Genomic DNA, 14328 nt, shown 5'->3' on the forward strand with positions numbered 1-14328 from the left:
GGTTAAAGTTGCTTCATTCCCGATGTCCAATTGGGGAAAACGGACCGAGTGAAAGGTACAGTACAGGAGGAGGCCCTTCGGCCCACAATGTCCGTGCCGAATGTACTGTCACGATAAACTAATCCCCTCAGCCTTTACATGATCCATTCCCTGCAAATCCATGTGCCTATCTAAAAGCCTCTTAAATGCCACTATTATACCACCACCACCAGCCCTAGCTGTGTGTTCCATGCACCCACCACCCTCTGTGTAAAAAACATTTGCCCTGTACATCTTTAAACTTTGTTCCTCTATCCTTAAAGCTATATCCCCTAGTCTTGAAGATGTTCACGTTGGTTTTGACTGTCTATAGACACAACATGCTGGAGTAACTCAGCGGGACAGGTAGCAACTCTGGAGAGAAGGAATGGGTGACGTTTCGGGTCGAGGCCCTTCTTCAGACTGAACTATCAGTCTGACTGAATCGGTGTGAGGAAGGGCCTTGACCCGAAATGTCACCGATTCCTACTCTCCAGAGATGCTGCCTGTCCCGCTGAGTTACTCCAGCATTTTGTGTTTACCTTCGGTTCAAACCAGCATTTGCTACACGTTCTGGCTGTTTACCCTGTTTATGCCTCTCATAATGTTATAAACATCTCTCAGGTCTCCCGTCAACCCCCGACTGTCCCAGAGAAGAGAAAACAACCCAAGCCTCTCCAACTAGCTAATTACCCCGTATCTAATTCCAAATCCATCCCATCCATGGTAGAGAAAAATGCGTAATTTAATCCCACCACTTGTCCTGCACTGCTTCCCATTAGTCTGACAATAATGGTAGACAAAAGTGCTGGAGAAACTCAGCGGGTGCAGCAGCATCTATGGAGCGAAGGAAATAGGCAATGTTTCGGGCCGAAACGTTGCCTATTTCCTTCGCTCCATAGATGCTGCTGCACCCGCTGAGTTTCTCCAGCATTTTTCTCTACCTTCGATTTTCCAGCATCTGCAGTTCCTACTTAAACACTATCCTATCCATGTACCTATCCAGGCGGTTTTAAATGCTGTTATAGTACCTACCTTAACTACTTCCTCTGGCAGGTTGTCCCATACACTCACCACCTTCTAAGTGTAAGGGTTGTCCCTCAAATCTTACACCTTAAACCTACATCCTTTGACTAAAGGTGGGGAACTACAGTGGATATTGGGTTGCTGAATCCTGTTCCACTCCCTGAAGAAGGGTTCCGACTCAAAACATCGCCTATCCACTTCCTCCGGAGATGCTGCCTGAGCTGCTGAGGCTACTCCACGCTAGGTTCCAGCGTCCACAACGCGGAAACAGGCCCTAGTCTGCGCCGACCAGCAATCCCCGCACATGAACACCGTCCTACACACACACACGAGGGACAATTTCACATTTATACCAAACCAATTAACCTACAATCCTGTACATCTTTGTAGTGTGGGCGGAAATCAGAGATCACGGTGAAAACCCACGCAGGTCACGGGGAGAACGTACAAACCCGAACTTGGGATGGTCAGGATCGAACTTGGGTCCCTGACGCTGTAAGGCAGCAACTCTACCGCTGCGCCACCGTGCCGCCTTACTCCAGCTACACTTACTCCAGGAGCACTTGGTATTTTTATTTTGTCATCTCAAATCTGGAAGGTGACTCCGGATTGTCTAAGCTGCCACAATCAGACATAAAACCAGTTTTTATCCACGAGTAGTTGCTCTACTCAACAGCCAAAAATCCGTAGCCTCTCTCTGATCTGGTATTTTGTTGGTTCACATGCTTGATCAATGGTGTTTTATCATTAATGTCTTATTATTATTAATGTTTAGTGTTTTCTGAGTCATTCGTAACTGTCACTGTATGTCATGTTGTTACTTGTGGGCGGAGCACCAAGGCAAATTCCTTGTATGTGAATACTTGGCCAATAAACTTACTTACTTACTTAAATCAGAGTGGATTGGAGAGACATTTTCTGCACCAGCAGAATTGGGAGATGCCTTTCAGAAAGAGCTTGTGAAATGATAGACTGCAGACCAGATAAACTGGCCTTAACTGGTAGATCTGTAGCCTCACAGTGCCGGCAACCCAGGCTCAGCCCTGACCTCTGCCGCTGCCTGTGTCAGCCTTATGACTGAACGGATTTCTCCAAGAAGTCCAATTCTCTCGCACATCCTAAAGACATACAGACCGGCGGGCTCATTGCCATCGACAAGCTGGTACTCGTGTGTATAGTCGGGCGGTTGAATCTGTTTGGTTTTATTGTTACGGCACGTAAACAGGCCCTTTGGCCCACACTGCCCATTGATCATCCATTCACAAGAATTCCATGTTATTCCACTTTCTCATCTACATTCTACACATCTAGGGGCAGTTTTACAGAGGCCAAATTAACATACAAATCTGAGGGGAAGTAGATGAGAATATGGGAATACAGAATTTTTGAAAAGGGATTAAAGACACTACATTTGGAAAATATCAGGCTTGTCTTGGCAGAAAAACCAGATCAATTTTTCAAGACATGGACACCCTTCACCCAATTCTAACAAGGATAGTATGGCGTAACACAAATTTAGATTTAAATCCGATTCTGGGTTGGGTGAGTTGGGAGGGTGGGGGGGAGGGGGGGGGGGGGGGGGGGGGGGGGGGGGGGGGTCGAGAGGCATATATCTACACTTTCTTTTTTTTTCTCTTATATCTTTATTCACTTTTTGGCCACTACTTTGGTAGTCTAGCGTTCTTTTCTATGTGCTTTTTCGAGCTATCTTTTCACCTCACCTTTTCCCTCTCTTGATCTTTTCTCTCTTCTTTTCTCTCATTCTCAGGTTAAAAGGTTAAAATTGAACAGTAATTGTATAATTTTAGATGCCGAATGGTTTATCCTTGTACAATTGCTTCTAATAAAAATAATAATTTAAAAAAAGGAATTAAAGTATGAGTATTGTTGATGGTCGGTGTGGACTTGACAAAGCGTCTGTGTCTTTCTCTCTCTCTCTCTGACACGATGCCAACGTAATTGTCATTCAACAGACAGAGTTTGGATGACACAGAATAATCCCGCACGTTCTTCTTTGGAAGACTACCACCCCGCTGGTAACACCTCAATGAATGGATCCCTGATCCAATTACTGAAACGGCTCTATCCACTGGAGCGCAACATACCATGACAAATCTTTTTGAGGGAATGAAATTTATTTCTGTGTTGGTTGAAGGAGCAGAGATGATCACACCTGGACTTCTTGCTGGCAAGTCATCCAAAACCAAGGAATTTCTCCCCCCCCCCCCCCACCCCACTCCTCCTTTCCTCACCTATTTCTCCCTTCCGCCTCCTCCACCCACGAGCGTTCCAATTCGCAACACCTCAATCCTTTTGTGTTGGTTGAAGGAGCAGAGAAGGATCAGAAAAGACCCTACAGCCTTTTCATCTCTGGTCTTTGCCCAACCATCTGCCTATTGACCTCCCTCCTCACCTGTATCCACCTATTCCCTGCCAGGGTTTGTCCTGCCTCTCGTTTCTTCCAACTTTCTTTCCCCCCACTTTCAGTCCGAAGAAGGGTCCTGTCCCGAAATGCCACCTGTCCATGTTCTCCAGTGATGCTGCCTGACCCGCTGAGTCACTCCAGCACTTTTGTAAACTAGCTTCTGCAGTTCCTTGTATCGAGTCTGAAGAAGGGTCATGGCATGAAACGTCACCTAATAATAAATACTTTATTGATCCCCTCAGGGAAATTCAGATGTCCAGAAGCCCCCAACCAACAAACCCACAGATTCAAAAAGAACACAGACAGAAAATACATAGAATACAATGTGGACACTACCTGAGAGCAATAAATACTTAAAAAGACCAATAATTAACAATTAAAAATTAAAAATTGCAAAATGCATCCCCCTACAGCCTAGCGGTCCGAATTATAAAATCTAATGGCTGCAGGGGTGAAGGATCTCCTGAACCGCTCCGTTCTACAGGGCAGGGAGAGGAGCCGGTTGTTGTTCCGAGTGCTCTTTTGACTCTCCAGAATTACATGGAGGGGATGCCCGGGGTTTTTCAGGATGACCTGCACCTTGTGCCTCATTCATCTTCTCCAGAGATGTTGCCTGACCTGCTGAGTCGCTCCAGCACTTTTGCATCTTTTTTTATAAACCAGCACTTGCAGTTTCTTGTATCGAGTCTGAAGAAGGGTCCCGGCATGAAACAACACCTATTCATCTTCTCCAGAGATGCCGCCTGACCCATTGCGTTACTCCTGCACTTTGTATGTTTTTCCCCGTAAACCAGCATCTACCGTTCCTCGTTTTCAGCGCTGACTACTTGCAGGTTGTCCGTGATCTCTGTGAAACTTGGTGCCAACTCGTGGGTCTGGCATGCCCTGGTTGCCCTGACTGCCCGCCAGCTGCGCAGAGGCCTCCAGCAGCGGTAAGCGCTCCTGTGTAGAGGTGTGGGCACGACAATAGTCATTGCAGCCCATTCTGCATTGCACATGGTTCCTGAGATCATTCCACCATTGTTTGTTAATGAGAACAATAATGGCGTAATTGGTTTTGCTTCATGGAATAATAAGATGGTTAGATGTGTAGGAAGGAACTGCAGATTCTGGTTTACTCAAAGTGCTGGAGTAACTCAGCGGGTCAGCCAGCATCTCTAGTGCAAGAGAATAGGCAAGGGTTTGGCTCGATTCCCTTCTTCATAGAAGGAGGCCATTCAGCCCATCAAATCTATTCCAGGTGTGGGGTGTACACTGATGAAGCTCCTTAGCAAAGAGCACCAGAACAAGTTAAATCAGCCTTGAAGAAGGGTCCTGACCTGAAACATCACCTATCCATGTTCTCCATGGATGCTGCCTGACCAGCTGAGTTACTCCAGCACTGCGTTCTATGCAAGATGAGTCCCTTCAAAGGGTCCCGACCCAAAATGTTGTCCATCACTGAGTTACATGAGTTATTCCAGTACTTTGTGGGGTTTTTTTTGTAAACCAGCATCTGCGGTTCCCTGTGTCTACATTTTACTCTCTTTCTTTCAAATCAGTTCTTCCTTCAACATCTCAAGTCTCAACCCCATTGATTCAGACTGGCTCCATTGGCACAAGGGGAAGAGTGTTTAAATGACCGGACTAACAGGCAGCAATCAGGTCCATCCATTCATAGGGATGTGAGTTCAAATCCCTCCTTGGCAACCGAGAAATTTTAATTTCTGCGACTAAAAAAAATCCCAAATTAAATGCTCATTAAATCCCAATATTAATAAAACTCTCATAAAAAAATACACATATATTTTTGTTCAATTATGATCTTTCGGGGAAAGGAATCCATTGCCCTTACCTGGGTTTGTCCTTTAGTTGATTCTAGTCCCACGAATGTTCAAATGTGCTCAATGGCGCAGCTGATATAGCTGCTGCCTCACAGCGCCAGAGACCCAGGTTCGATCCTCGGCTTGCTGTCAGCGTGGAGCCCGCACGTTCTCCCTGAGACTGCTGGGTGAGTTTCCTCACGGGTGCCCCGGTTTCCTCCCACATCCCAAAGACATGCGGGTTGGTGGGTTAATTGGCCTCTGTAAATAGTGGACGCCAAAGGGATAGCATGGAAGTAGTGCGGAATGGGGTGGTCGGTGTGGACTCGGTGGAACGAAGGGCCTGTTTCCATGCTGTAGCTTTTCAATTCAATTCAATGCGATAATTCAATTCAATTCAACCCGATTCATCGATGAAATTATGACATGCAAGGAATTGAGGGATGTGGACCATGTATGTGCAGGCAGAATTTGGCACCATGTTCAGCATGGATACTGTGGGCCAAAGGGCCTGTTCCAGTGTTATGCTCTATGCAACGTGCCCCAATTTTCTTACCTGCACACCGATCACAGAACTACTGAAGACACTCAGACTCAAATCTTATCGTTATTTATATTTCTTTAATGTATGATACAGTATTTCTAGTCCGCCTGAGTGAATAGAGCATTGTTTTGCTTATTATGTTTTTTTTTTAATCAGAACCTCATCTGTCATGAATATGTGACACGGAAATGATAACACATTATACAAATAATTCAAATATATTTATATATAAAAAAAGTACTGTACCATTATCAAGGACAGCCAAGAAGTACCAATTAAATAAAGCTCTTCAGCAACTAAAACATTACAATAAATATATAAATTATAAAGAGAAGTCAAAGTATGTACAGAAATAACCAGAAACCTTTTTATCACTCAGGTTAAAATATCCAGATAATTACAAATCGAATGACACAGTTTTCGAGTTCCTTGATCGATAGAACAAGGGAAATCTTCATCAATTTTCCATCTGCGGGAATGGTATTCGAGTAATTTTAAGTTGTAAACAATAAACAATGTTCATAAAAGCAGATTTATTTTCCCCAGCGATGTCAGCAGGTGAACAGCGACGGGGGGGGGGGGGGGGGGATCGGCCTGTTCTGTTTAATCTGCTGAGGGCATTGAAGGTGTTCTGCACAGTCTCGCAGAGGGTGGGCGCCATGTTGAATTGGTCAGTGGCGGTGAGCTTGTTTGCAGCCCAGGCAGATGAAGTCACAGAGTCATCGAGTGACGCAGCACAGAAACAGGCCCTTCAGCCCAACTCGGACCATGCCGACCAAAATGCCTCCATCCAAGCTGGTCTCATTTGGCCCATTTCCCTCCAAACCTTAGATGGACTTCTATCTAGACCTTGGATACAGGTTCCCTCTAAACCTTTCCTATCCATGAACCTGTCCAAATGTCTTTCAAATGCTGCTATAGTTACCTCCTCTGGCAACTCGTTCCACAAACCCACCACCCTCTGAGTGAAAAAGTTGCCCCTCGGGTTCCTATTAAATTTTATCCCTCTCACCTTAAACCAATGTCCTCTGGTTCTTGTTTTCCCCCACCCTAGGTAAAGGGCACTGTGCACATTCACCCTCTCTGTTCCCCTCAAGTTGCTATACACCTCCATTAGATCATCACAGACTCCAAATGGGGCGAAACATCACTTCTTTTCAGTTTCAAGGTGGAAGGAGCCTAGATGTTGAATTAAACGGCCTGGATTCCCTGCAGACCTTTGTTTTAGCACTAGGTCTGCCTGCACATACATGGTCCACATCCCTCATGGTTCGGAAACCTATTCTCGCCAGTCCACGTGGAATGTGGCGTCAGGCAGGAACAGATACACCACGTGTAGGTTGGCATGGGTGAGGTTGGCATTCCCTTCCTGAGCCACAAGGGGCAGAAGGGAGCTTCACCCATGCTGTACCAGGCCTGAGTCACTCCAGCCATCACCCATGCTGTTACAGGCCTGCATTTGCTTCACCCTTGATAATCCTTCATTACCATGCTAGACGCAAAATGCTAGAGTAACTCAGCGGGTCAGGCAGCATCTCTGGAGAAAAGGAATGGGTGACGTTTCGAGTCGGGACCCTTCCTCAGACTCGACCCAAAACGTCACCTATTCCTTTTCTCCAGAGATGCTGCCTGTCATGCTGAGTTATTCCAGCATTTCGAGTCTACCTTCGGTGTAAACCAGCATCTGCAGTTCAATCCTACCTCTAAACCTTCCCTACCCATGTACCTGTCCAAATGTCTTATAATTGCTGTTACAGTAACTACCTCCTCTGGCAGCTCGTTCCACATACAGACCACCCTGATTACATGCCATGCATTGAACCCAGCTGCAAGTTGCCAAGACAGTCAATGCAAGTCAAGACTCCAGTGCAGAAGCCGCCCCTGTTTTCTACGTCTATTCTGGCAATTATGGGTGAGCCAAATTGCGACCAAATTGCAATATTGGGCTTGGCAGAAGCGCTACAACTGTTTCACTCACCGCCGTCGACACTGTCCCGTCACGGAGCAGAGGTGTGCCGCTAGGGTCCCTAAGCCTGCCTCGCCCTTCCATGAGATCACGGCTGATTTACGATGGCCTCAACCTCTCTTCTCTGCCAGTTCCCCTCCCGGAACCCTCATCTCCTCCATCTTTCAAATGTGTAACTATCTCTACCTTAAATATTTCTAATGATCTAGAGCCCTGCGGCAGAGATTTCCAGAGATCCACTCACTTTCTGAGTGAAGGAATCTCTTTGCTAACTCGGTTTTAAGTGACCACCCCTAACCTTGCAACAGTCTGCTCTGACAAACGTTCCTAGTTCCTTGCCTTGAGTCCTATCCTCAATTAGAAGCACCAAGCACATAACACGCCACCTCAGGACATTGAGCTCTACATCTGCAACCTGCTGGCTTCAAATTGTTGGATGTTGAGTACAAAGCAACGCTGTAACCTTGCTTACAAGAGAATACAGTTCCATCCAAAGGTGACGAACCTCCCCCCCTCGCCCTTCATTCTGCTTCCACCTAAGTAATGAGAGTTTCCCACTTCATCTTGATGCCCGAAACAAGGTTAGATATGAGCTTAAGAGGTTACACCGCCAAAGGATATCCGTAAAGGATGTCACCGAGTGACACTGCAATGGGGATGTGAAAATCAAACCTCGGTTTCAATGTTCTGACTTCTTTGCCTTTGTAAAGTGGACTGGATTGTTGCAAATGTCTCGCGATATTATTAGTGTATAACGTCGGTCCTGGCAATTGGTCCTGTGTCCTGGCACTATTCAGGAAATGGAGGCCCTTGGAGGCCCTTGCTTTGGCTTAGGGAGGAGGGGGCTCGGAGCCGCCAGGCTTCCTGGCATCTTCCCGGCAACACGGTTGGAGTGTTGCAGAAAGGGAGCAATCCCCAGCCGCTCAGGGCTGGGCGGCGAATGGACGTGGGTGAGGGGCAATGCTGCCCCTTTTACCCTGTGTGGGTCCCAACTACCATTAGAGAAGGCCCCAGAGCATCACTGTACAGCAATTATTGTGCTTAAAATCCAACAGTGTCCGTTTTCGTAAGTGATAGGAGCAGGATTAAGCCATGCGGCCCATCTAGTCTACGCCGCCATTTAATCATGGCTGATCTATCTCTCCCTCCTAACCCCATTGTTTGGCCAGTCCTAATACAGTGAGTATGAAGGTGGATGGAAGTGCTGGAGGTGACTGCCCATGTTTTCAAGTGCTCTTCATCAGTAGGTTGACCCAAGTACCTCCCTGTGGCCCAATGCTTCTGCACCCAATACCCTGCTCAAACAAAACTGGTGCAAACATGGTGCCTGATTTACAATGGTCTGCGACACAACGAGGGCGTCAGTGTGACGGGACGGTCTTCCCTTGCTATTCGCTCCCTGCAGATCAGACCGTGGGTTGCAACTCATCCATCATGCAGGCTAAGAGCATTTCTACTTTATTTACAGAATGGTCGGTCTGGGTCACAGGAGCGCGAGGGACCTCTGCACGTTTAGGAAAGTGGTTCTCATCAGGGAACCCAACAGTTGTTTCAGTTTGGGGTGTAATACTAAAAATAAAAACAAGTGAGCAGACCATAGCATTGCAGATGCCCTTGTTGTAATACATCCCATCCCGTCTCAGTCCCTTATGTACCTGCGAGTGTTTATAACAGGCAGGATGGAATTTACCCTTTCAATACTATCTCTGTATAAGTGAGGCACTCATAGACAATTCTCGCTCCTGGCTCTGGACTCACTTCTCCTCAAACGTACCCCGAACTCAAAACAAATATCGCAGATTAGTTCGCCGATGTAAGGTGGTCCTTGTCGCTTTTCTTAGGGGAAGGGTAGAACTTACATTGGCGTAGCACCTTTATTCAGGACAAAAACATCCCAAGGTGCCTCGCAGGAGCAGAGCAGAAGTGCGGCATCAACCCACATGGGAGATGGGCTAACAGGGATACAAATGAGAGATGTGCAGGAAGGAACTGCTGGTGCTGGCTGAAACCGAAGATAGACGCAAAACGCGTGAGCAACTCAGCGGGACAGGCAGCGTCTCTGGATGAAGGAATGGGTGACGTTTCGGGTCGAGACCCTTCTTCAGATGGATTTAGGATAGGAATCTTATGGCATGGACCCTTCAATGGAGGGAGGGTGTAGAAGAGTGAGGCATACAAAGCACTCCAGAGGGTTTTGAACTGGAGGAGGGTTTGGGTGAGGGGGGGGGGGGGGATGACCTGGGAGAATTAAAACACGGATAGGAATTTTTAAACTATGTTGCAGGCCATATCTTCCCAATATTCAGTTACTGATCTTTCTTGGATCGACTCCTAACACAATGGGTGGGGACACCTTCAACACAACTACTGGTGGAATTCAGGATGTCATCCCTCTCAAACCATCCTCTCAAAGGCGATTTTGAGGATTAGCATTAAATTCTATCCTCGCCAGTGATGCCGACATCCTGAGAATTAAATTTAACAAAGGGATGCATAAAGAGAAGAAGGTAAAAGCAAAAGATGACATTTCTACAGCCAAATGGAGTGGAGATGATTGGGTAATTTCTCTGTGAATTAAGCATAGCAACGGCACTGCAGTAAATAACGAGCATTAACTGTATGTTATTAACTGGAAGTTATCGGTAACTATCCTCCACTCACTGCATTCTTTGAGGGAATTTGTCACGTTTTACTGAGAGGAGCTCTTATAGTTTTGTTTCTTCAAAAAGACTGTTTTCGGAATAAACCGACCTTGTCCACTTAGTGCAGTCATACACCCTTGCCCCGCCTTCAACTCATCAACCGCTGCGGTACTAACTTAGTTTAGAGACACAGAGTGGAAACAGGCCCATCCCCCGAGTCTGCGCCGTGCTACGAACGCCCCTAAACTAGATCTATCCTACACACTAGGGACAATTTACAGAAGCCACTTAACCTGCAAACCTGCAAGTCTTTGGAGTGTGGGAGGAAACCGGAGCCCCCGGAGAAAACCCACACGGTCACAGGGAGAAGGTACAAACTCCGTACAGACAGCACCCGTGGTCAGGATGGAACCTGGGTCTCTGGCGCTGTAAGGCAGCAACTCTACCGCTGCACTGCTGTGTCGGTGGATAGGTAGGCTTTGATTGTAAAGCATTCAGGGCAACGTGTGCAGCTGAACTGTCTCTGAATAGTAAAACCAGCGATAGACGGGGTATTGGCTGTGGGTTTGAGGGCTACACCTGCCTTAAAAGAAGAAGGGCTCAGGGCACAAGTGCCACTTTGGAGGCCCAGTGTAGCACTGAGTGTGCTGCAATGCTGGGTCTGCTCCATTTGGGATGACGTTGGACTGCGCGTGCAATATTCCTGAACCGCTCCGATGGAGATGGGAAGGCAGTTCCGGCATTCCGGCCAAAATTAACCCCTCTGCCAACAATTTCAGTGCTCTCTCTGAGGGAGTTCTGAACAATTTGGCTGCTACATTCCCTGCATCAAATTGAAGAGAAGTCAGTGAATTAAAATACAGAAGCAATTTGAGAAAACCAGATTTGTGAAAGGTATGATGTATAAATAACGTATATCTGTCTAGACTTTCTTAATGTGAAACTAGTCTAAAATGAAGTGAGGGTTTGTGCTATTAACTGATTAGGGACTGAGATGGGGCAGAGTTGGGGGAAATGGGGAGGGGGGAGGGGGGTGGAGTGGTTTGCAGAGAGGAACCAAAAAACCTATAATAGAAGACATTGGAGATGGTTGGCGGTGGTGGTGGTGATGGGCAGTGGTGGTAGAGGGGGGGGGGGGGGGTTAGAGGAATGTTCTCAGCTCCAACAAGGGTAGGAAGCCTCCGTCGTGCTAAACGTGGCTCAGAAACTGATCTTGGGGAGGGGGCCTGCACTCAATATCTGGCCAGCGGTGAATCTTACGCAAGCAGATCGGTGACACTTTGCCAATGTCCCCGACCAAATAGCCCTCCACCGTCTGGTAACATATAAACATCTTAACACCCAAGGGTATACAAAGACCCTCGCGCCAATTATCAGAAATAATGTGCTGTTACTCCAGGGATTATTTACAATGTCATTTGAAGGAAAGCTACACTACAACGGGTTCTGCTTTTTTTTTTTGACACTATTTTCACTTCTCTCTCCCCCCCCCCCCCCCCCCCCCTCCCAGCTCCCTGTCTTTAAAACACAGATTTCAGGATAAAATTCTCCCAGGCTTAGTCGTTGAACAAAGCTGTCAGACGAGGCAACTCCATTCAATCAATGCGGCATTAAAAAGTCCTCAAATGGTCAAACAAAAGCCCACCATCATTGTGAAAAAGCAAACAGGCTTCAATTTTGTTCTCTCCCTTTGAAAGCAACCTCTTCAGAAGTATAAGGAGCAGAATATCTATATGTATAATATTTTCGGTCACATTTGCATGCAGTACTATTACATCTCCTAAGAAGGACATGAGGTGTTAAGGTACAATTTAGCCTTTGTTTTCTTCTTAAAACTAACCCCTGGAAACTTTCCACTATATTTTGCTCCTTGTTTAAATTTCCAAGTATATAATACTATTCTAAGATCACTGAAGCATTGATTTTTTTTTTTCCGTTTAAAACAGTTTAGCTCTTATTTCCCCTCCCCCCCTCCCCCCCCCCCCCCCCCCCCCCCCCAGGTTTCAACTCTCAAGATAAGATAAGGAAAGCTGAATTTGTATATCACATATACAGGCCCCGATAATAAATTAAAAAAAAAATCTGTTTGGTCCATTTGGTCCCTGAATATCTAAGAGCTAAAGTCTCATTACGTTCCACGGTACCATTTCAATCACGTGGATTCACACGGGTCGCACGCACACTTATACTCACACTGCTCATGCACTCGCGCGCTCACACACGCGCGCACACACACACACACACACACACACACGCACACACACAACCACAAGAACCCGCAGCCATGGCAACCGTCGCCTAGGAGACCTGGCTGGGTGCTTGATGACACAACTACTGCGCCATAGCAGCTTCCCCTGCAACCTTTAAGACAGCTGCCCTTCCCTACGTCGAATTACATCACATCTTCACCATGTGTGTGTTGTTGCTATTTGTAAGATCGATTGAGCCTTCCAGAGTAGCTGCGATGAATTTTCACATTTTCAGGGTTCCTTAAAATGTTTCCTCGAAGTTTGCGTCCCCATTATCTCTCCCTCTCCGCCCTCGGTATCTCAGAAACAGCCGTCTCAAGAGGTACTTGCTCTTATTCCTCTCCGTCTCTGCCCTGGTGGGGGGGAGGAAAGCATTGTAGATCAATCACTATTGCTGATTTGATGCATGTCTGGTTTTGCTATATCTGACCCGAGGCCGCAAAGCAACTGGTGAAGAAATAAAAGGCACACAGTGCCAGGGTGACTCAGCGGGTCAGGCAGCAACTGTGGAGGGCGCGGATAGGTAATGGACCAAAGATAGACACTAAGTGCTGGAGTAACTCAGCATGTCAGGCAGCATCACTGGAGAACATGGATGGGTGACATTTTGGGTTGGGACCCTTCTTCAGACTGATGTGGTGGAGGGAGAAGGGGATGAAAGCCAGCAGAGAGAAGGGGCAAAACAATCTGTTCTGACCTCCCCACTGCTAAACGGAACTGAAGACATATCCGTCTATTAAATTAAGGCTCCAGCACGGTGGCGCAGCGGTAGAGTTGCTGCCTTACAGCACCAAAAACCCGGGTTCGATCCTGACTATGGGTGCAATCTGTACGGAGTTTGTAAGTTCTCCTTGTGACCGCGTGGGTTTTCTCCGGGCGCTCTGGCTTCCTCCCACAGTCCAAAGACGTGCAGGTTTGTACGTTAATTGGCTCGGTTGTAATTGTAAAATTGTCCCTAGTGTGTGCAGGGTAGTGTTAATGTGGGGGGATTACAAAAAACTGAAAACTGATGGGCTTACCTAGAAAATCAGAAATTCATGCCCTGAATCACAGCCGGTCAGTATGGGCGACTGGTATCCTTTGGTCTCTTTAGTTGGACTTTTAACCTCTTCATGCCAATCTGGAAACCATTCATGGCCTGGATAGCAGCCTGGGCACTCGTGGGGTTATCAAAACTCACAAAACCTTCAAAAGCAAAGCAGAAGAGAAACAAAGTTAACAAGTTATACTCCTGTATAGACCAAGCGCAGGCTTGGCAATCGTTTCGCTGAACACCTCCACTTAGTCCGCCTTAACCTACCTGATCTCCCGGTTGCTCAGCACTTCAACTCCCCCTCCCATTCCCAATCTGACCTTTCTGTGGGCCTGGGCCTCCTCCATTGTCAGAGTGAGGCCCAGAGCAAATTGGAGGAACAGCACCTCATATTTCACTTGAGTAGCTTACACCCGAGCGGTATAAACATTGACTTCTCTAACTTCAAATAGCCCTTGCTTTCCCTCTCTCTCCATCCCCTCCATCTTACTGTCTCCGACTACATTCTATCTCTGACCCGCCCACTCCACTAACATCAGTCTGAAGAAGGGTCTTGTCCCCCAAATGTTACCCATTCCTTCTCTCCAGCCTGTCCTGCTGAGTTACTCCAGCGTTTTGTGTCT

At 46.9% G+C, this 14328-nt stretch overlaps 1 protein-coding gene across 5 annotated transcripts in view; it reads right to left on the reverse strand.

Annotated features, from left to right (window-relative positions):
• Positions 1-12279: 12279 nt before the first annotated feature.
• The window catches only part of celf5 (CUGBP Elav-like family member 5), a 429104-nt gene continuing 427055 nt past the window's right edge, over positions 12280-14328 (reverse strand). For all 5 annotated transcript variants that reach the window (XM_033046941.1, XM_033046938.1, XM_033046940.1 and 2 more), the window contains 2 exons: positions 13692-13857; positions 12280-13025 (listed from right to left, as the gene is read on the reverse strand). In XM_033046941.1, the coding sequence (XP_032902832.1) occupies positions 13730-13857 (128 nt within the window). In that variant the 3' untranslated portion in view covers positions 12280-13025; positions 13692-13729. The remainder of the gene's footprint in view (positions 13026-13691; positions 13858-14328) is intronic.

The sequence above is a fragment of the Amblyraja radiata genome, chromosome 29 (genome assembly GCF_010909765.2).
Source record: "Amblyraja radiata isolate CabotCenter1 chromosome 29, sAmbRad1.1.pri, whole genome shotgun sequence".
Taxonomy (NCBI): Eukaryota; Metazoa; Chordata; class Chondrichthyes; order Rajiformes; family Rajidae; genus Amblyraja; species Amblyraja radiata.